Below are 22,988 nucleotides of genomic sequence, written 5' to 3'. Positions count from 1 at the left end.
AGGGTTGATGGGGGGAGGGAGGGAGGGGAGGGTGGGTGATGGGTATTGAGGAGGACACCTTTTGGGATGAGCACTGGGTGTTGTATGGAAACCAATTTGACAATAAATTTCATATATTAAAATAAATAAATAAATAAATAAAAATAAACTTGAGTGTTTTGAGGACCTCTATAAATTCTTAGTTATTCTTCAGGAACTAGGTCAAGTCTCAGCCCTTCCCAAAATTATGGTAGTCGACCTGGCTTTTTCATTTAAAATAGGATTTTAAATAGATTTAAAATGGAGCCTTATACATTGGGACTTATTTGTGTTTCATATGAATAATTTTATATCCTTAGGAATGCAATGCAGCCTTTCAAAAGTGGGACATGGACTTTCTTTTTTTTTCTTCCCTTGAATAAATATTTAATTAACACTTATTCTATGCCTGGTATTGTTCCTGCTGCTTGAGAAACAGCAGTCATTAAACAAAAGTCTCTGCCCTTATGCAGCTTATAGTCTAGTGAAGAATCAGTCATTTAGTTAAACAAATGAAAAACTATAACTATAACTGTGATACATACTTTGAAAAATTGATTATAGTCTGAGAATGTCTGATAGTGGGCTTTTGTGTCTAGAAGGGAGGTCAGTTAAAGCTTCCCTGAGGGCATTGTGATTGAACTGAGATCTGAAGAATGAGAAAGAATTAATTTGAAGTTACTGATCATGAATACAATTTCTTTATGTGGGCTTTCGATGGCTTCCTAATCTGAGTTACATTCTCTTTTAATATGCACCTCCATATCACCCTAAACTTTTCCTTTGTAATGGGAACATTCTGTAGTTTCATATTTATTCACTAAGTGACTGTTTTTCCCACTAGAGTGTTGGCCTAGAGCTTGGACTGTTTTGTTCACCTTGGCAGTATCAGCTTTATTGCCTGACACATAATAGTCACTCAGTAGTTATTAATTCTTCTGCTCCCGTTGCCTTTGTCTTATAATAAAGCTGGGATGTGCCCTACCTACCTCTCAGTTATTGAGAAGACACGGTGATATAATGTCTACAAAAGTCAGAAAAATAAGATAAGACCCAAAATTGTTTAGTGTCACAGAACCTAGGAAGGACCAAGTATTCAGGAGAGAATAGAAATAAATCAGGTGTAGCAGTATTGTCTGGAAGCACAAAGAAAGAAAAGGCCATTGGATTTAGCAGTAAGGAAGTTTTACTTGTTCATCTTGTTGAGGGAATTTGTTCAATTTGTGAAACATATTAAAAATGTTTTCTGAAGTTAAATATCATTTGGTGTTGACTTTAAAAATTGCTTTCTCGTGAAAAGTGGAAGGAATATGTAAGTGGATACCTTCTTGGAAAAAAAAAAAAGGTGTATCCAAGTGTGTATGTATAAGATGTCAAATGTGCTTTGAAGGAAGGGAGAATAGAAGGAAGGGAGAAAGAAGAAAAGTAGATGCAGGAAAAAGTCTGGAGGAAATTGACAGACTGTTAAATGGTTATCTTTAAATGGTAGGGCTCTGGGTGGTATTTTTCCCCTTTGTGCCTTTCTGTATTTTGTACTTCCCTGTATTTCTCAAGTTTTTTAATGTAATGAACCTGTATTACTTTCCTAATGAAACAATACACAAAGTAACATCTAAAACATCATAAAACTGACCTTTGATTATGAGTTTGAGCAGAATGTACAATTAAGCCTATATATGTAGAGGATTTGGAACTATATTTTAGATTTTTTCTTTTACTCACCTAAATTTGCTTATAATTCTAGTACATAATGTTAAATGCCAGTTGAATCTTTTTTTCTGTGTCCCTCTGTACTTCTGGTGCACGAGCTCTTTGAGGGTGGAGATCTTTATCTTCATATTTCTGCCATCATCCTGGCAGTGACTGTATTTGTTGAATGAATAACTTGAAACTGAAATGTCTTGACCTTTTTATTACCTTTAATCTATGTACCTTTCTTTTTTCAGAACAGAGGAGTGAAAACCACAATGAATGGTCATATTTCTAATCATCCCAGTGGCTTTGGAATGTATCCATCTCAAATGAAGTAGGTTGGAAGATTTATATTTAATTTGTTGGGGTTCTTTTTGGATTTGATTTGGTGGCTTTGTTTTATGTTTCTAATGAAAGGACTAGCTAGCTCCACTTATTTATGTAGTTTATTCCTCATTAATATTTAATCTCTTTCTAATACTAAGGTATGATAGTATTAAAAGTTCACTGTGTCTAGTAAGAAAAAGATGGTAAAGTAACATCAACCTCAATGACAGTGATCAAATAGAAGACATTTTGTTCTAGGTATTTTATGTATTATTGTTTTCCATAGTTAACATGTTCTTTGCTTCAGAGCTTTCAGTTTCTCTGGAGCATTCTACTATTTTGACTTATAAAGTATTGGCATTTGAGGAGAATTAAAGGTCTCTTAGTCCAATCTGTCAGAATACTTATCACTACGTAAACCAAATAAAAAGACCAGACAAGCAAACAGAACTATTCCTGTGGCTTCAGGTATAATTTGAAATCACAACCCTGGCTTAAGTTGCCATCCCCTTATATATCATGGTTAATATTGTTGTTATTTTCTACTGGCCATTGTGGTATATAGTCATTTTTCAGAATTCACAGGTTACTCCCTTTGTAAAGAGTTATACTGCATCTTTTCTCTCTGTAAAGATTTTTGGAAATCTCTTTATAATTGGCCAGTAAGAGACACCAGGCGAGTATTGTCAGGTGCCATGTTTACCTTGTCCATCAGTTATGCAAGCCAGAAAGTTTGACCACATTCTCAATTTTCCTCCTTCTTCTTACAACAAATATCCATTTAATCGTGAATTTATAACATTTCCTTCTATTAGGGAACTCTTATTTCTGTCCCTTTCTTCTGTTCTTTCTATTCTAGCCCTACTTAAGGCCCTTTTTCCTACCGTAATTTTTGCAGCACCCTCTATCTATGTGGTTACCTTGCCGTTAGTTCTGGGATTATTTTCTTTAAAAATGTTTTTGATCATGTCACTTCCCTGTATTAATAGACATACTCCATCTAGAGAATAAAAACTTAATTCTTATTTCTTAAGCCCTCTGTCTGCCGTCTGTATGTCTGAAGCCATTCCTTTCTTCTATGCATACCCCACTAGATACGTTTTTTTTTTTTTTTTTTTTCCCTTGGACACCAGGCTCGTCTTTGAGCCAATTCCGCATGCCTTTTCCTCACTTAATTCTCCACCCATCTGTAGAGCTTCTTTCCAAACTTTTATTTTCTGCTGAAATGCCAACTTGGCGGTAAAGTGTTTTTGGACATCCTGATGAAATCTCTTAGTGTTATCCAGATGTTACATTCTGTTGAAACTGTTTTACTTGTTCTATTAGCTGAACCCTGTCCCCTGCCATTATCCTTATTCTTCTAGATTTTAGGGTTTAATAAATGTTTACTGAATGAATTTTAAAAATTCAAATAATATGTTTACTTCACCTAACATATTAGTAACAGGAGGCTAGAAATAGGGCAAAGCTGGTCAAATGTAATGATAAAGTGTTATTTTGCATTTTAAATTTTTATGAAAATAATGTCTGTTCCATTATAAATTGAGTCATTTAGTACTTTTTATAACTGGATCACTGCTCACAACTCGATTTAGTGTGGCACTCTTAAACTCTTCTAAGACAGTTTCAACCTTATTGAATCTTCTTGGCTAAGGTTCTGCCTTCAAGTTTAAGACGTGGCTATAATTTACATCTACCTCAGTCTACATCAGGGTAGTGTCATTCATGTTCTGTTTCTTGACCACAGCAGGATCTGGCTCATTTTGACGCCTAGGTATCATTAACTCTGTATGTTTTTAAAAAACTCACGGTGATTATGGTACCTTGGAATTTTTATTTGTCGTTTTGAATTTTTATTGCTTACTTTGGACTTTAACCCTGCACCATGACCATTTTTTATTACAGTGGCTACGGATCATCACCCACCTTTTCCCAAATGGACAGAGAACACGGTTCAAGAACAAGTGCAAAGGCCCTCTATGGTATGTTTGTTTGTTTGGTGAGGTATAATTCTATTTCCAACCACATTTCACAAACGAGGTTTTCAAAGTTATAATTGAATCCATGCCTCGTTTGTATTAATTGGAGTGAAGTAGTGAGAGATTAGGATTGTTTAAAAAAGAGTTTTTGTAAAAGCTACTAAAGCTGTGACTTCTGCTTACTGTCATATAATTTAAAGCCACAGGCAAAATGTATTATAGTGTTTTCTAAGGAGTCTTTTATATGGCGTCAGTGCCTTAGGTGGATTTCCTGGCCAATTATTTGTGATATGATTGTTGATCTTCATGACTGATCCATTTGATTGTAGGCTGACAGTTGACAGGACTTCTTCCTTATAGCTCTTGAACTTTTGGGTAGCACTATAGTATGAGGAACAGTCCTTACATTATTTCTCTCTGCACTACAAAACCAGCAGGCTTTCTCCCTGATTCTTCTTTAACTTCCTTTGTCCTCTCTAGATTGTCTCATATGTAAATAATATATTTTTTAACTTAGGTATAAAATAGAAGTCATTACTAAGAAGAAATTGAAGACTCCTGACATATACTACATGTGTTTAGGAATGCATTGTTTTCACAGGGTCTGTCTGGGCTTTTATTATTGTACAATAAAGAATAAGAACAGTATTATGTCCTAGTAGTTGTGAATAGTAGATCCAGAGAATATATTCAACAAATATGTATTTTATAATTAATCTGTGCTCAGAACAGAGCTAGTAATATATGATTCTTGACTTTAAGGGACTTGCAGTCTAGACAATGACTTGAAAGAACTGAAAAAGAAGGGTTTTTTTTGCCTTTTTGGTTTTTGCAAAAATAAAATAATGAATTCCTTCAGTCTTTTATTTCTAGGTAGGTAGTCTAGGTACTTCTGTGAGCCAGGCCAAGGTCTTCATAGTGTCTGTTTCCATGACCATTCAGTCATTCCAAAGATGAATAAGACAAATATTCATTATGCATTATTTTGGTGAGGTTACGTTAGTAAATGCATCATTATAATAAAGAGCTAAATAAGCTTGGATGGCAGCATGTGAGGTGCAGGGGGGGTGGTCACTTCTTCTGCATGGGTAGGGGCGGTAGTCAGAAGAGATTTCATAGAAGACTTGAGCCTTGAGCTAAAGTCTGAAATGTAAGTAGTATGCTCCAGGCGTTTGGGAGGCTGGAGAGTACCATAAACAGCAGTATGAGTCCTTTATAAACTCGACTGTAAGTTCTGTGAAATTGGGCCATATCTGCCTTGTTTACTTTGGGATTCCCTAAGCATAGCACAGGGGCTGATGTATAATTTACGCTCAGTAAAACACTGGCAGAATGAATGTAATGAATGTATGAACTGCGAACAGTTTGGTCTTAACTGGAGGGTGCAAGGTGTTACATTGGGAAATAAGATTAGAAAAATAACCATGGGCCACAGTAGGAACAATCATACTAAGGAAGTTGAGCATTGTTTATGGGGAATGACTAGTCACTGAAGTTTTTTAGTCAGAGGAAAAATAGTTCTGTTGTCTTGGGCCACTCTCATAGCAGTGTTGAGGATGGATATGATGAGTATGGATGGAAACAGGTTAAGTCAGACATCTAAACAATAGCCTTGAGACTTTTGTTAAGGAGAAAGAGTATTATTGATCATCTCACAAATGCTGTAGATCCAAAAGTCTGTTCTCAGCTAAGAAAGGGATAAGGGATAAAAAAGTGGAATTCACCTCAAATTTTAATGTTTATTTTGTGTTAGGAGCACCTTCATAAAAGTGTAGATCTGGGGATTGAAAATCTTCAGGTTTAATCAGTGAATTTCTGTGAATCAAGAATTTCTGTGTTTTACATATAGAGAAAGCTGAGGCTCCTTTCTAAGGTGAGGTGATTGTCAAAGTCACATAACTTTAAAAATCTTGATTGTGAGAAAATGTGACAACTTTGTGTAGTGTGACAAAAATGAACAGTGTATAGGTAAAACAGAGGACATAAAGAGAGGGAAAGAATGGAGGAAATCCAAGAGTCAAAGAAGAAAGAAGACTTAGCAAATCTGTTTGGCTTAGAAGTAAGCAGGTTTTAAGTTTCTTGAAGTTACAGATGATGTTTCATTCCTCCTGGTATCTAATCCTCACCCCTCCCTCCCAAAAGGGGCTCTCAGTCCAATGCCCATGGAATGAATGGAATGAATGACAGGGAAGAAATATGTTCAGATTTTGAACAATCTTTTTCAGTAAATAAGTTGGAGTTCCAGCTGTAGTTAGTTAATATAGAATGGTTAGCCTCCCAGTTTCAACTTTTTTTTTTTTTTTTAATGGGAGGTGGTAAAGGAGAGGTTTGTAATGTAGTTTGTCACAATGTATGCATTTTCTTAACAATTTTTCTTTTCACAATGATTAAACCAGTTGAGTAAATCAAGAGTTCATTTCTTTTGTGGATGGTACACGAACTTCTTTGGGGATGTGACGATACTATTTAGTGCACTGGAACATGAGTCTTACAGTAATGACCGTTGTTTTTCATACACCGGCCACAGGTTAGGTACTGCATCTAGAGTTTCATGCAGCTTGTCTTTCTCATGAGAACACTTTTCAGATCTGACACCATAATGTGCCTCCTAGACTGATTCAGTAACTCAGGAACTTCTGTCTCAAGAGAGGCATCATGGGTTTTGGAGGCCAAGCAGTTTGGGGCTGAATCATGGCATTTCTACCAAAGCACTGCCAGTTTGAGCAGATGATTTTACCTGTTGGCCCCCGTTTCTTCATCTATAAAATAGAAATGATAATAATATTGTGGTAATAAGTTTATATGAGGAAACAGAAGTAACGAGTCTGTCATGGCATTGAGGGGGAATGTAGGAGAGTTATTTTTTGTCCTGGGTGCTCAGATTAGTCAAGGCCCTCAAATTTGATGTTTTGATGTCATACATACAGTATATAATTACAGTGAAACTTGGACAGGATCAAGTGGTAATCTTCATCATATTTTTTAAGCTTATATTCCAGATATTACCAGAAATATTTTTTATAAATCCTGTAAGTGTATTGTCAATTATAGAATTATGATGATAAATTTTGATTCTTTTGGATATGTGTAATTTTATTCAAGGAAAGTAGTTAAAATATACTGCAGTGTAATATCCCTGTTTTGCCATTTCTTCATTATGATATAAGAAATTTCAGAGCCAGTATGTGAGAAGCTCTGCATCACTAAAGTCCCTGACAACATAAATAAACAGAAAATAAATATTAATTTCATTCTCCTCCACATACCGCATGACGGTAACATTTCGTTTGGCTAGTGTTATCAGGGAATTGAAAATTTTGTAGATATGTACAGTTTGTAGTTAGCCTGCTTGTCAAAGTCTTTAAGCACTGAAATTTAATATCATTTTTAAGGGACGTACTTGTAAAATATATTAGACATTCCCTTCTATCAGGGTGTGGTGCCTGTAATCTCCTGTCGATGATTCAGAGGGTCATCAGTGCACACTAGCTTGTGTACTGTCATGTGTTCAGAAGCTCTATTCTTTACCTTTACGCCAAATCATTCAAAATCGTTTCCCTTTTGAATATCTGTGGCTGCTTTTTCTGTGCGTCTGTGTCCCATACGTCACTTTTCCCTGTTGTTAATGTGCCTTCTTCTAACATTGCTTCTGATATGTATGGGCTGATCAGCTAGATAGAATATCTTTAGTAGAGTAAGTAGATTCTGAGTGGGGAGTTGAGAGTCTTGTTAAAGTCTACATATTAAAATGTGCAAGTTTCGATGTGTCGACGTTGTGACATCTCTCCGCCCTTCAGAGGACTTCTTTAAGTGTGGGCTCTGCTGTGTTCTGAATAGCTGAACTTCCTAGAAAAGTAACTTCTCTTTAAGTTAGATATTGCTGAATTTGTAATATAGCCATTTATAATAATCAGGTATTTAAAGTCATCCTCTATCCAGAAAAACTCAAGTTTCACAGAATCATCAGTTAGCAATATTTTGTTGTCATTACCAACATTTATAGTAATTTTAAGATTTGTATTGTTGGAGTCCAAGTAGTACTGGATAAGTATGGTAGACGGGCACCCTCTTAAGTCTCATTCTAGCCTTCAGTGTGAACTTTTTTGCAAAGATAGCAAGGAGGAAAATATATTTGTGTTTTTCCTATTTTTCTTTTTTCTTCTCCAGGAGGTACTGGTAAGAATTGAATGTAAGTAGTCTGTAAAGCGTATGGCTTCTGTATAATTGACTTTACTGTAAACTTTTCTGTATCTTTGCATAGCACTTGCCTTCTCTTTCTCATAGCAAGATTTCTGAATATAGCACTTGTCTTAATAGATATATACCCCACATGTTTTACTTTTTGTACCTATCTTTCTTCTCTTCCTGTCTCTTTCTAGGAGTTAGTCTCTTTGTGTAACTGTCACAATTGAAGCCCAAGCAATCTCTTACACATTCAGGTGGCATTCACGAATTAAAGCCCATTTCTCTTTTCTCCACATGCATCACTTACAGCGTGTATTTTACTTGGAGAAAACGTTTAAATATTCTTTTTTAAGAATGATTTTCTTTTAATTCTTATGAAGCACATGGCTCATGATTATATATTATCAGGAAGTTGGGCAATTAAGAGTCAAAATTCAGTTCCGTAGAGTGTGCTGGTGCTTTACCTTATCTGAAAATTTTAAACTTCTTTTCTCCTCATGGGACAAACCAGGAAAATTCATTTTTAAATAGTGCAGTTTTATGAAAATGATCTTTTTTTTGTTTTTAGTTACTTTTTTTAAATGTTTATTTTTGAGAGAGATGGACAGAGCGCGAGTAGGGGAAGGGACAGAGAGAGAGGGAGACGCAGAATCTGAAGCAGGCTCCAGGCTGTCAGCACAGAGCGCACCGTGGGGCTCGAACCCACAAACCGTGAGATCATGACCTGACCCGAAGTCGGATGCTTAATCGACTGAGCCACCCAGGCGCCCCACTCAGCAGCTGCTTTTATGTTACATTTTTTTTCTTTTTAATTGCAAAATCCTTATTTTCTAAGATATGCTTTATTTTTGGAAAAAGAAAATTTTCTGGATATTAGCTCTTATAAATTTTGCTGTGTATATAAACAGCAATACAGACAAAAGGGAATTGCATTTAAATATTCAGACCTGCATGTTGTTATAGTTGCCATTGTACTAATTGAAGAGTTAAATGAAACCTACCTGTTTTTTTTTTTTTTTTAATTGAGACTTGTAGTTTTAGGCTCATAGCAAAATTGAGTGGAAGATACAGAGATTTCCTATCTATCATCCCGCATATGCATAGCCCTCCACTGTCAACAGCCCCCACCAGAGTGGTGCGTTTGTTACTATTGATGAACCTATATTAATATATCGTAATCACTCAATGTCTTATGAAACCTGAATTTAATGTTCCTGATCTGCAAGTTGATTATCACATAATAGCTTGATAATGCTAAAAAAAATCTGTAAAAACATATCAACTCAATAATGCTAAAAAAAAGCCTGTGAAGAATTTTTATCATTGGTCACTGAATTCACCTAATTCTGTCTGTGGGTTTGTATGTTCTGTTCTGCGGTGTAAAAGCAAGTGAGAAAAGCAGTAAAACCACAACCATTGGTACTACAATCAAGTAGTTTATTCCTAGCTTTAATTGACTCAGATTGAGAAAGTTAAGGAGACAGAAACTGAGGCTTTTATATTGGGAGTTGAGGAGCCTATATATGAGAAACCCAAAACTCTGCTGCCAGATTTATTCAGTTATTATTTAATGTACTATTTGGCTGTGTTTTACACTCTTAATTAGGAAAGAAAAGTTTTCAACCTAAAGAGGTAACATGTAGTAGATGAGTTGGCCTTTGTACAGATTTTGGAACAATCTTGGCTGTCCATTAGAATTGCCATTTATAAATCCCAGTGCCCTAATTGCACCCTAGACCAGCTATGTTAGAATCTGTAGCAAGTAGAACCCAGGCATTATTTTTCAAAGTTCATTCTAGTGTGCAGCCAGGGATGAAAACCACTGTTAAAGTGGGGAACATCATTAGAGGCTTTATCTGGAGTATCATTGAGACTTTATTTAGACTTCTCATACTTTTTTAAGGCTTTTGGTAAGATTTTCAGCTTAGGAGCATGATTACTATTTACGACTGTATTTAAGAGTACATATGATTCTCATAAAAAAAAGAAATGTACCAGGGGCGCCTGGGTGGCGCAGTCGGTTAAGCGTCCAACTTCAGCCAGGTCACGATCTCGCGGTCCGGGAGTTCGAGCCCCGCGTCGGGCTCTGGGCTGATGGCTCAGAGCCTGGAGCCTGTTTCCAATTCTGTGTCTCCCTCTCTCTCTGCCCCTCCCCCGTTCATGCTCTGTCTCTCTCTGTCCCAAAAATAAATTAAAAAACGTTGAAAAAAAAAAAAAAAGAAATGTACCATAATTGCCTCTTAGGAATCTTCTTTCAGAATTTCCTATTAAAATGTTAATATTAACCTTTATTTATTCATCGACTTAAATCATTGGAACTACTAGTTTGTTTATAAATCCGTTTCGTGGCATTTATATATTTTTAGGGTCTTTAAAAGGTAATTTCTTATAACACATACATCTTATTTATTGTGTAGCATTGGAGAGAAAGCAGCTTAAGAATTTCTAAAATGGATTTTTCATGTGGAATATTCGAAATAACATCCATCTTCCAGGCAATCAGAGTGATCAGTTAATGTCATGTTTTTGTTTTTGTTTTTACAAATATCATCGAATAGTCCGTGTTTTTCTATTGTACTTATAAAATAAGCTTCTATGGGATTAAAAAACTATATTAGAAAATTAGGGAGAACAAATTCTTACTACTTCATAATGAGAAACTTGAATTACAAAGCACGCCATTGGGCTTCACTTATCTGAAAGACTCAGTGAAGCATTTGAATGTCCTGGAGTTGCCATATCACAACTGGATACCATGGCAACCATTGCCATTTCTTTTGCTGTCTAGGTCAGACCACAGGAAACAGAACCACCTTCATGTTCTGAGTCTGCCATAGAGAGTTGTGCTAGAAAATGATAAACTAGTGATTCTGAAATAGTGATTCTTTCTTTTTCTTTCTTTCTTTCTTTTCTTTCTTTCTTTCTTTCTTTCTTTCTTTCTTTCTTTCTTTCTTTCTTTCTTTCTTAAATATAATTTATTGTCAAGTTGGCTAACATACAGTATATACAGTGTATTCTTGGTTTTGGGGGTAGATTCCCATGATTCATCACTTAACATACAACACTATTTAGAAATAGTAATTATTTCTGGGGCACCTGGGTGGCGCAGTTGGTTAAGCGTCCAACTTTGGCTCAGGTCATGATCTCACGGTTTGTGGGTTCGAGCCCCACATCGAGCTCTGTGCTGGAGCCTGGAACTGAGCCTCCAGCTCAGAGCCTGGAGCCTGCTTCGGATTCTGTCTCCCTTTCTCTCTGCCGCTCCCCGCTCACACTGTCTCTGTGTCTCTCAAAAATAAATAAACATTAAAAAGCATTTTTTAGTTAAAAAAAAGAAATAGTAATTATTTCTAAAAGTGCTTTTGTCAGAAATGTTCCTCAGTTACATATTGTATTTCAGTGGTTCTCCTGAGAACAGTTATCTATTTGTTAATATCTCACCTTGATTAATTCTCAGCTAAGAATCAGAAGAATCATGGTTGTTTTCTTGATAAGTAGACTACAGTCATGTAAGTGAAGGTTATGTTTTGTATATTGGAGTAGAAAATTTAAGGTGAAACCAGATCTTTCTTTTTGATCACATTGTTTTGGTAGGAACGGATGGATCATACTTCTTCAGGTCATCATCCAAACAAAAAAAGAAAGGTAGCAGATACTGAATTTTGTAGTGTGTCTGTTTCTATTAAGTAACTTTAATGCTGCAAAAACAAAAATAGAGTATACCAGAATAATATCAGACTGATGTAATATAAAGGACATAGGTATTTTTCATCTCAGTTTCAGATAAATATAAATGAAAAGATAATTACTTTCATATATATTATGAAATAAGAATTTATCAAAATTTTAAAAAATTGTGTTAACATTCTTGATCTGTGTATGTGCTTCATATTTTGTACTTGGTTTGAGTTCATGTTCAGCAGAACTTTTCAACCTCTGAAGTTGTAGGAAGGTCTAGAGCTTTCATATCAACTGAAAGAAACATATTTATATTTGAAAAACAATTGGATATCAGGAAAGTTAAGGGGTGTGTGCGTGTGTGTGTGTGTGTGCATGTGCGTGCGTGCGTGTGTGTGTGTGTGTGTGTGTGGATATTAGTACTGTAGGAGTTTTGAGGTTTGATCTTATTTAACCCTTTTATTTTACAATAAGAGTGCTGAGGTCCAGAGCTAAGCACCTTGCTCAAATTTAGTGTCCTGCTTAGTGACGGAGCCAAAGCTAGAGTCAATAATCTCCTGGTTCCTACTTAGGGTTCTTTTTCATCATAGCATTCTGCTTTAGGAAAAATAGGGCAACTCTGAATTTACAAATAAGCAAGTTCCTTGATTAGAAAGTAACATGTACAAAATATTTTATATTTTATTTTGGTTTTGCAGCATTATACAAAAGAAAATAAAGGTTTATTTTTGCTTTTTAAATAGTGTGGTGTGGTGACTTTCCACCTGACTTTCTTGTATTTTCTAACAGCTGATATCTACAGTTTTGAGCATCATGTTTGTTTGTTCTGTAGCTGTGTGGAGACTGTTAAAGTTTAATGGCACTCGGTATGATTGAGTCATGTTTTGAATCTCCTCTGACACTCTCCATAGTTTGGATGTTGTGAAAGGAGATGTTCCTTGTCGTGGCCATTATTTTGATAATATAGTCTAACTCACAGAATACAGTATCTGTGACAGTATTTGCAATTCTGTTGTGTTCTCAACACATTAAAAAATGAGAGTTATAAGCCAGTTTTCATCTTTTTTTGCCAAACAGTAGGTATCTGATTAATAAAGCCCTTAATTAAATAACTCTTTTTAAATAAGCTTTCTGGTGGCTTATTCATTTAATGTGAATAATGAGTGTTTTCAGATACACCACACAACAGTGACTTGTCAGCTGCTCTACTTATACGTGAGCTAGACTGGTTTTAGAGATGGCCACAAGGCCCTGGTACACAAGCTTTAGCCTCTTAGTGGGTACATAATGGCTTTTTCAACTTCTCTTTCAGAACAAAGGAAGAGTTATGCCCGGGACAGTGTCAGCAGCGTGTCTGACACATCCCAATACCGTGTTGAGGTAAGATGTTTTGATGTTTGCTAAAATGTAGAATGAACCTTGAGGGACATACAAATTTGGTAGTAAAATCAGAATTATGTTTTATTGTATTCCTATGATGTACTATGAATTGTGTTCACCTTTTTTCTTTTAGAGTTTTGTAAAATTTAGATGTAAAATATCAAAGTATCTTGTTAGTCTGGGGTCTATTTTCATAGAGCGTAAATTAAAATAACTACTCATTTATTATTGCCAGCCTTGTTTTGGTTAAAAACAGGACAAAGGCTTTTATTTTATATTATAGAATCTTGAACTTATGTCTTTGGTGGTTTCACGGAGTGGTTTGGTTTTATTTTTAATTTTACCTAAAGTCGTTAGTAGTCCTATTTAAACAGTAGTTTCTTATTAGTTTCCTGTGTTGTTATCTGTTAAGCTATATTTGCTCTTGAGTGGAATCTATTTAGTGACTTTTGTTTGTAATAGAAAATATTTAAGTAGGGAGTAAATTTTAAATTGCTCTTATTTTCAGTTTTCTACCCATAGCAAGCATGCTTAATTAGATTTAAAGTTTTATTTAAGGGCATGTGTGAGTGGCTCAGTTGGTTAAGTCTTCTACTCTCAATCTCAGCTCAGGTCATGATTTCACAGTTCGTAGGATCTAGCCCTGCATCAGGCTCTGTGCTGACAGCCTGGAGCCTGCTTGGGATTCTCTCTCCCTCTGTCTCTGCCCCTCCCTCTCTCTCTCTCTCTCTCTCTCTCCCTCTCTCCCTCCCTCCCTCCCTTCCTTTCTCCTCCTCCTCTGCCTCCACCTCCGCCTCCACCTCCTTCTTCTTCTTCTCTCTCTCTCTCTCTCAAAAATAAATAAACTTTAAAATTTTGTTTCAGTTCAATGAAGACTTTGACAGTTGTTATAGTGGTAGTCAACTACTTCTCTCATTTATCAACCTCTGTAGTTTTCCACCTGCAGTGTAGCTTCCCTGCTGGTATTCAGCACTTAAGTAACCAAAATGAAATAAAATGGGAGGGATTGGTTTTAAGAGAATGTTATTTAAGCTGTTTGGAATTTATGTTATGTTTATGTAGCTTGACATGGCTCAGTATTAAGCAGATTTAGGTATTTTATGACTCAAGGCACTGTTGCCTCTATTCAGCAAAACCTGGCTTGACTTTATTATCTCAGTAAGATAGCCATGAAGTTGTAGGTGCTTTGTGTTGGTTCCTCACCACTCTACTCACCGACTTCAGTGAGGTTACCATTGCTTTCTTTTGGAAAACGTGTACTAAGAGACTGTGAGCATTATATATATTTTTCCTTTTTGTCAATCATAAGCACTTGACTACCTTTGTTCTGGATCGGAAAGATGCAATGATAACTGTGGATGATGGAATAAGGAAGCTGAAATTGCTTGATGCCAAGGGCAAAGTGTGGACTCAAGATATGATTCTTCAAGTGGATGACAGAGCTGTGAGCCTGATTGACTTAGAATCAAAGGTAAGTTTGTAAAATTTGGACTATTTTACTTGTAAGAAAGTTCCACAGGTATTTACATTTATGAGCAGGTCATACTGTATAAAAGTGGATGAAAGTTGGGTAAAATAAAATATTTTGTCAGTGATTTGAAAGAAGAAATATAATACTGCATACACATCATGCACAAAAAAATCAGTTCCTGAAACTAAAGATCAGGGATCCCTGTTCTGTTGTTTTATTTAAACCACAAACGATGAGATGAAGGAAGTGACAAAAACAATTCAGAGCACTGAAGCAAGGCCCCCACTGGGCCTTTACGACATCTGTCAATTACTTGCTAGGCCAAACCATATGCCAGGAAATGAGTGACCTGGGACGACGAGGTATGTCTGTGTGTACGTATTCACTTCTCCCCAGCCATGTAGCAGGCACCTTTATGTTGCACTAGGCTGGCGGGTAAGATGCTGGAGCTCCTGAAACAGCACTCTTCTGAGCCCCATCATTTAAGAAGCACTTGAGTTGCGAAGGTAAAGAATACAACTGTTGTAATCATTTTAGCGTATTCTGTCTGATGGGACTTGGAGTACAATTTGCCCTTTCTTTCACCAGTCACACCCATCGTACCCTGTGAGAAAATAGCAACTGAGTGCCTCTCCGATCCTCATGGTTTCAAGTAATTCTAGGGAAGGGATATTATTTAATTAACCTTTGCAAAGAAAGAAAATTTGTTATTTCCCTGGTACTCTGAGAAATTGCATTTTACTCTGATGGAGCCAGTATTTCTTGTTTTGCCTTCGCTGGATGTCAGGGAATCAGAATTTAGAATGAATCTATGGTGTGATATATGTGTATATGTGCCGCCTGTAATAAAAGTTGATGCTTTTTATTTTTATTTTTATAAATTTATTTTTATTTATCGGAGATATTGTATTTTCTTTACTTAAAAAAAATCACTGTTTCTCCCATCATGACCCACTTACTATTTGTATAAAGGCATTAGTCTAACAATAGACACTTTAAATTTATCTCATGAAATTCAGAATTCTGATTGTGAACAGAAAGTTCATTTGTTTAAGGAATAATTATTTAATCTATCAGTATTTTATTTAGTGGGCTATTTATAGGTTAAAGAGTATTCACTTTTATACTACCGAACATCTTAATCACTTTGAAGAATATATGTTTTTAGTGAGATCCTTTTGGCCCAGCTGTTTGATATTTTGGGCTGGAATAAATAAATATAGATATTTTTAATCTTTTCATCTGAGAGATTCATTGAAATAAAAAAATGTACAAATGATGTATTATCTGTAGCCCCACATTTATGATCACAGAAGATAGAGACTTCTGTGTATGACTATTACTGTTCGATGTTGAAGTAAAAAAAAATTCTGACACTATATAGCCAGAGGGGAAAAAATACCATGTAAGATGGGGAATAATCTTGGAAAGAGGCCTCAGTTTACTTCTTTTTCTCTTAAAGGCATCATTTCCACTCTATAACCTAAGGAAGTCAATATTACTAAGTTCAGTATTTCTTCTGTTTATTAAGAAGACAACTGCATTCCTCTGCTAAATATTTCCTTTTTGTTGCTTTTTCTCCCACTCACCTGGCCCCACCTTGTTTTCTGCCGTCACCTTGTATCTACTCATCCTCTCCATCCTAGGTGTTTACTTGTATTCACTGTCAGTATGATTTACACACTTTAAAAATGATGTGTACAGTGCCAAGAGGTCTTTGTGGAATCGATTATATTTATACGATAAAAATTAAGACAAGTTTTTACTTTGTTTATAGAATGAACTAGAGAATTTTCCTTTAAACACGATCCAGCACTGCCAAGCTGTGATGCATTCCTGTAACTATGATTCAGTTCTTGCCCTGGTGTGCAAAGAGCCAACTCAGAACAAGCCAGATCTTCATCTTTTCCAATGTGATGAGATTAAGGTAAATGAATGGTGTATTTTTTTTTTTCCCCTCTGAGTAGATGTTCTGACAGCTTTTGGATTATCTACTGCTGTCATATGACTGGTGGATTTTTAGTTTCTTAGGATTTTGTAAGGAAAACAAATACCTTAGTATGTTCCTGAGGCCTTCCGGGAAATAAAGAGGAGATAGAGTGGTATTGAAAGAAAGAAAGAGAGAGAGAGAGAGAGAGAGAGAAAGGAAAGAAAGAAAGAAAGAAAGAAAGAAAGAAAGAAAGAAAGAAAGATAGATGCATTCTACTTATTAAAAAAAAGCAGGCATAGATAATATATTAAATTCTTCATTGAGTTACTTGGACTTATAATTAAAAATTGATTCTTCAAGAATCATACTTCATGGACAGTAAGTAATCATATCATCTTATTTTATTCTGCACTAAACATGGATTATTGCGATGAAACACTTAGACACTTCCCATGATATAGATTTAAAGTTAATTTTAATTATGTGTCTTGAATAATTGCTCAAGATATGTAATCCCCAAGTGGTAATGTGAAAGTGGTTAAGCACAGTTACCTGTAAAAACATGCTATATCCTTAAGATTTGTATTTCAAAGTACACTGTAATTTTCAAATGATTATAACTTGCAGTGCTTTGTTGGACATTAGAAATTATCATCAACCTTGATATCTTTATTTCATGAGTTTATTTCTCCAAAAGGGAAATCATTTTGGGTTGAGTTGATTGGTGCTTTGTCAAGGCAGTGATTTATCACTTTGATTTTATATTATAAAACATACAGGTAATTTTTATCTTATAAAGAAGTGCTGGGAGATTAGCATAAAGTGTCACTTGATCTTTTCTGTATTTTTTGACATGATAGATAAATTAGACTGTCATCAGGATATTTTATAATTTTCTTTTTTTTAAATTTATGTTTAGATGACTTTCTAAAAACCTTACTTGAACTGTGGCATTAGGTAGATTACATATGTGATGTTCATCAAAATTTTATATAGTACCTTTTGTAAGTCATAAAGGGCATTAAGAATTTTGCAAGGTTAGGGGCACCTCGGTGGTTCAGTTGGTTAAGTTTCCTATTCTTCATTTCAGCTCAGGTCACGATTTCACTGTTTGTGAGTTCAAGCCCTGCATCAGGCTCTGCACTGACAGCACAGAGCCTGCTTGGGATTCTCTCTCTCCCTCTGTCTCTGCCCTTCCCTCTCTCCCTCTCTCTCAAAATAAATAAAAAAAATGTTCAAGGTTAGATTTGCTAAGTATGAAATTAGTATGAAAGTGTCTATTTTCTCTGGAAAAATGAAATTATAATGAAATAAAATTAAAATATTTTGAAAACAGAGGACTAAGCTAAAAGACATGTTAAATCTGGTGTTTGCCTCAGTGTTTTATTTTTAATTTTAATTTTTTATTTTTTATTTTTTTATTTTTTATTTTTTTGCCTCAGTGTTTTAAAACTTACCCTGAAACTAATAGTTACTATGCTGAGTAGAGTTTCTGAATTTCAATTCTGAGGATAAAGGACTTATTTTATCTGATAGGGGATGGTAGTATTGAGGAGTCTGAAACATTTACTGAATTATTGTTTTATGTAACTAAAAGCTCAAGTACCATATATGCAGCTATATGTTTTTACTCATTAGTGCCATATTCTCCATGAGGCCATTTTTTCCTTGAGACATTGAAAATATAAACACAATGAAGTATGATGTGGTTTCTTTTATATGGGTCATGTTGCAACATCACTTTTGAGTTATAAAGTTTTTTTATTTTTTTCAAGTTTCTTTATTAGAGGATTTTAAACAATGCTTCTGCCCACTTCTGTAGTAAAATTTTTCTTAGAAATATGATATCCCCTCCCCAAAAAGAAATATGATAGTCCTCCCCTCGTAGGAAATTCAGGGTTCCTGGGCATCTTCAGCTTTTTTAATTAATTAATTAATTATTAATTAATTAACATTTATTCACCTTTTTGAGACAGAGAGAGACAGAGCACGAGTGGGGGAGGAGCAGAGAGAGAGGGAGACACAGAATCTGAAGCAGGCTCCAGGCTCTGAGCTGTCAGCACAGAGCCCGATGCGGGACTTGAACTCACTGACTGTGAGATCATGACCTGAGCTGAAGTCAGACGCTTAACCAACTAAACCACCTGTGCGCTCCAATAATTTATTAATTTTTTAAATTTACATCCAAGTTAGTTAGCATATAGTGCAACAATGATATCAGGAGTAGATTCCTTAATGCCCCTTACGCATTTAGCCCATTCCCCCTCCCACAACCCCTCCAGCAACCCTCTCTTTATCTCTGTATTTAAGAGTCTCTTATATTTTGTCCTCCCTGTTTTTATATTATTTTTGCTTCCCTTCCCTTATGTTAATCTGTTTTGTATCTTAAAGTCCTCATATGAGTGAAGTCATATGATATGTCTTTCTCTGACAAATTTCGCTTAGCATAATACCCTCTAGTTCCATCCATGTAGTTGCAAATGGCAAGATTTCATTCTTTTTGATGGCTGAGTAATAACTCCATTGTATATATGTACCACATCTTCTGTATCCATTCATCTATCGATGAACATTTGGGCTCTTTCCATATTTTGGCTATTGTCAATAGTGGTGCTTTAAATATTGGGGTGCCTGTGCCCTTTCAAAACAGCATACCTGTATCCCTTCGATAAATACCTAGTAGTGCCAATGCTGAGTCATAGGGTAGTTCTATTTTTAATTTTTTGAGGAACCTCCATACTGTTTTCCGGAGTGGCTGCACCTGTTTGCATTCCCACCAGCAGTGCAAAAGAGATCCTCTTTCTCCACATCCTCGCCAACATCTGTTGTTGCCTGAGTTGTTAATGTTGGCCATTTTGACGGGTGTGAGGTGGTATCTCATTGTAGTTTTGATTTGTATTTCCCTGATGATGATTAATGTTGAGCATTTTTTCATGTATCAGTTGGCCATCTGGATGTCTTCTTTGGAGAAGGGTCTATTCATGTCTTTTGTTCATTTCTTCACTGAATTCTTTATTTTTTTGGGTGTTGAGTTTGATAAGTTCTTTATAGATTTTGGATACTAACCCTTTATCTGATATGTTGTTTGCAAACATCTCCCATTCTGTCAGTTGCCTTTTAGTTTTGCTGATTGTTTCCTTCGCTGTGCAGAAGCCTTTTATTTTGATGATGTCCCAATAGTTCATTTTTGCTTTTGTTTCCCTTGCCTCCAGAGACGTGTTGAGTAAGAAGTTGTTGCAGCCGAGGTCAAAGAGGTTTTTGCCTGCTTTCTTTTTGAGGATTTTCATGGCTTCCTGTCTTACGTTGAGGTCTTTCATCCATTTTGAGTTTATTTTTGTGTATGGTGTAAGACAGTGGTCCAGGTTCATTTTTCTGCATGTCGTTCAGTTTTCCCAGCACCATTTGCTGAAGAGACCATCTTTATTCCATTGGATATTCTTTCCTGCTTGTCAAAGATTAGTTGGCCATACGTTTGTGGGTCTATTTCTGGGGTCTCTATTCTGTTTCATTGATCTGAGTGTCTGCTTTTGTGCCAGTACCATACTGTCTTGATGATTACAGCTTTGTAATACAGCTTGAAGTCCAGGATTGTGATGCTTCATGCTTGGGTGCTATTCTGGGTCTTTTCTAGTTCCATACACATATTAGGATTGTTTGTTCTAGCTCTGTGAAGAATGCTGGTGTTATTTTGATGGGTATTGCATTGAATATGTAGATTGCTTTGGGTAGTATTGACATTTTAACAATATTTGTTCTAACTGTCCAGGAGCATGGAATATTTTTCCATTTTTTGGTGTCTTGTTCACTGTCTTTCATAAGCTTTCTATAGTTTTCAGTGTTTAAATTTTTCATCTCTTTGGTTAGATTTATTCCTAGGTATTTTATGGTTTTTGGTGCAATTGTAAATGGGATCAATTCCTTGATTTCTCTTTCTGTTGCTTCACTATTGGTGTGTAGGAATGCAACCGGTTTCTGTGCATTGATTTTTATATCCTGCAACTTTGCTGAATTCATAGGTCAGTTCTAGCAGTTTTTTGGTGGAATCTTTTGAGTTTTCCATATAGAGTATCATGTCATCTGTGAAGAGTGAAAGTTTGACCTCCTCCTGGCCGATTTTGATGCCTTTTATTTCTTTGTGTTGTCTGATTGCTGAGGCTAAGGCTTCCAATAGTATGTTGAATAACAGTGGCAAGAGTGGACATCCCTGTCTTGTTCCTGACTTTAGGGGGAAAGCTCTGTTTTTTTCCATTGAGGATGATACCAGTGGTGGGTCTTTCATATATGGCTTTTATGGTCTTGAGGTATGACCCTTCTTTCCCTACTTTCTTGAGGGTTTTTATCAAGAAAGGATGCTGTACTTTGTCAAATGCTTTCTCTGCATCTATTGACAGGATCATGTGGTTCTTGTCCTTTCTTTTATTGATGTGATGTATCACATTGGTTGTTTTGCAGATATTAAACCAGCTCTGCATTCCAGGTATAAATCTTACTTGGTTGTGGTGAATAATTTTTTTAATGTATTGCTGGATCCAGTTGGTGGTATCTTGTTGAGGATTTTTGCATCCATGTTCATCAGGGAAATTGGTCTATAGTTTTCCTTTTTAGTGGGCTCTTTGTCTGGTTTTGGAATCAAGGTAATGCTGGCTTTATAGAAAGTGTTTGGAAGTTTTCCTTCCATTTCTATTTTTTTGGAACAGCTTCAAGATAACAGGTGCTAACTCTTCTTTAAATGTTTGGTAGAATTCCCCTGGAAGGCCATCTGGCCCTGGACTCTTGTTTTGGGGGGAGATTTTTGATTACTATTTTGATTTCTTTACTGGTTATGGGTCTGTTCAAATTTTCTATTTCTTTGTGTTTCAGTTTTGGTAGTGTATATGTTTCCAGGAATTTGTCCATTTCTTCCAGATTGCCCAATTTGTTGGTGTTTAATTGCTTGTAAGGCATCTTCAGTTTTATTTAACATCCTGCATAATAGAGAGCCTTTGACAGGATGTTTATTATATCTTCCTGAAAGTAAGATATTCTTATGGCAGTAACAATGAACTAGGGTGCATTAGCCCTCACAATTATTTAGGAATGTGACCTTGGCCAAGCTATCATGAGTATTCTTCAGTTTCATTAATTATAAAACAAGGAGAACATATTAGATAATCTTGAAGTTTCCTTTCAGCTCTAAAATTTTATGATTATCTGTGCTTATGGTAAAAGAATATACAACATACATATTTGAGAAAAACATACGTAGTTACAGAGAACCAGCAGGAATAAAAAATAGAAGATGAGTACATCCTAGCAAGAATCTAATATGCAGTAATAATCACTGGCCATAAACAAGATTGTTTGCTACTAATCTTACCTTGTTTCTCAAGAAAACTCAATCAGATATTCTTGTTGGGAGAGTATTAGAGAAGTTAATTGTTTGGAGAAAGTTAACTTTTATCTGAAATGACAAAATAGGATACAAAAGGATACAACCTAGTGTTGGGGGTTCATTCCATGATTATAGTGTATTTGTTCTAAACTGAGAGTATCTGCTGGGTCTGAGTGATATGTTGCAGTAGGTTAATAGGCGCCCACTGGAGCCTGAGGATGAGAATGGGAAAGGAGCTCTGTTCCTCACGCGTTCACTTCTAGTTCCTTCATTTCTCCTTAGGCAGGGATTTTCCCCCAGTTATACTTTCTGCATATACCTATACTTCCAGCACATGCAAATCCCTCTCCTCTTTGCCTTTATGCGAGGATAACTTGTGTCTAAACTAATGGAATCTGGACTAGATAATCTTTAAAAATTCTTCGCTTTTTAAATTTTGTCTTTGGGGCGCCGGGGTGGCTCAGTTGGTTAAGCGTCCGACCCTTGATTTTGGCTCAGGTCATGATCTCACAGTTCGTGGGGTTGAGCCCTGTGTCGAGCTCTGCGCTGACAGAGTGGAGCCTACTTGGGATTCTCTCTCTCCCTTTCTCTCTGCCCCTCCCCCACTTGCATTCTCTCTCAAAATAAATAAACAAAATAAATAAATAAATTTGGCCATTATAAAGTTCACCATCAAAAAACCACAAGAGTCATGTTTGGAAAGCACGTTTTAAAAAAAGAAAACACTTCTTTTGTGTTAAGACACTTACTGATTCAGACAGGAAACATAATCCCTTTTTTTGTTGTTGTTTCAACCTACATATCAAGACAAGAAAAATCTATGACCTCCTGTCTTTCATTGCAGGCAAACCTCATTAGTGAAGACATTGAAAGTGCAATCAGTGACAGTAAAGGAGGGAAACAGAAGAGGCGGCCCGAAGCCCTGAGGTAAAATCATTAAAAGAGATTGAGGGGTAGAAT

The 22,988-nt window shown here is 35.9% G+C and overlaps 1 protein-coding gene across 5 annotated transcripts in view; it reads left to right on the top strand.

Annotated features, from left to right (window-relative positions):
* EPS8 (epidermal growth factor receptor pathway substrate 8) overlaps nucleotides 1–22,988 on the top strand; it is a 190,483-nt gene that overhangs the window by 117,309 nt on the left and 50,186 nt on the right. For all 5 annotated transcript variants that reach the window (XM_045464476.1, XM_045464478.1, XM_045464474.1 and 2 more), the window contains exons 2-7: nucleotides 1,965–2,044; nucleotides 3,943–4,019; nucleotides 13,189–13,256; nucleotides 14,566–14,727; nucleotides 16,505–16,654; nucleotides 22,873–22,955. In XM_045464476.1, the coding sequence (XP_045320432.1) occupies nucleotides 1,986–2,044; nucleotides 3,943–4,019; nucleotides 13,189–13,256; nucleotides 14,566–14,727; nucleotides 16,505–16,654; nucleotides 22,873–22,955 (599 nt within the window). In that variant the 5' untranslated portion in view covers nucleotides 1,965–1,985. The remainder of the gene's footprint in view (nucleotides 1–1,964; nucleotides 2,045–3,942; nucleotides 4,020–13,188; nucleotides 13,257–14,565; nucleotides 14,728–16,504; nucleotides 16,655–22,872; nucleotides 22,956–22,988) is intronic.

This window comes from Leopardus geoffroyi, chromosome B4 (genome assembly GCF_018350155.1).
Source record: "Leopardus geoffroyi isolate Oge1 chromosome B4, O.geoffroyi_Oge1_pat1.0, whole genome shotgun sequence".
Lineage (NCBI taxonomy): Eukaryota > Metazoa > Chordata > Mammalia > Carnivora > Felidae > Leopardus > Leopardus geoffroyi.
This window is presented reverse-complemented; position numbering and strand designations above follow the sequence as displayed.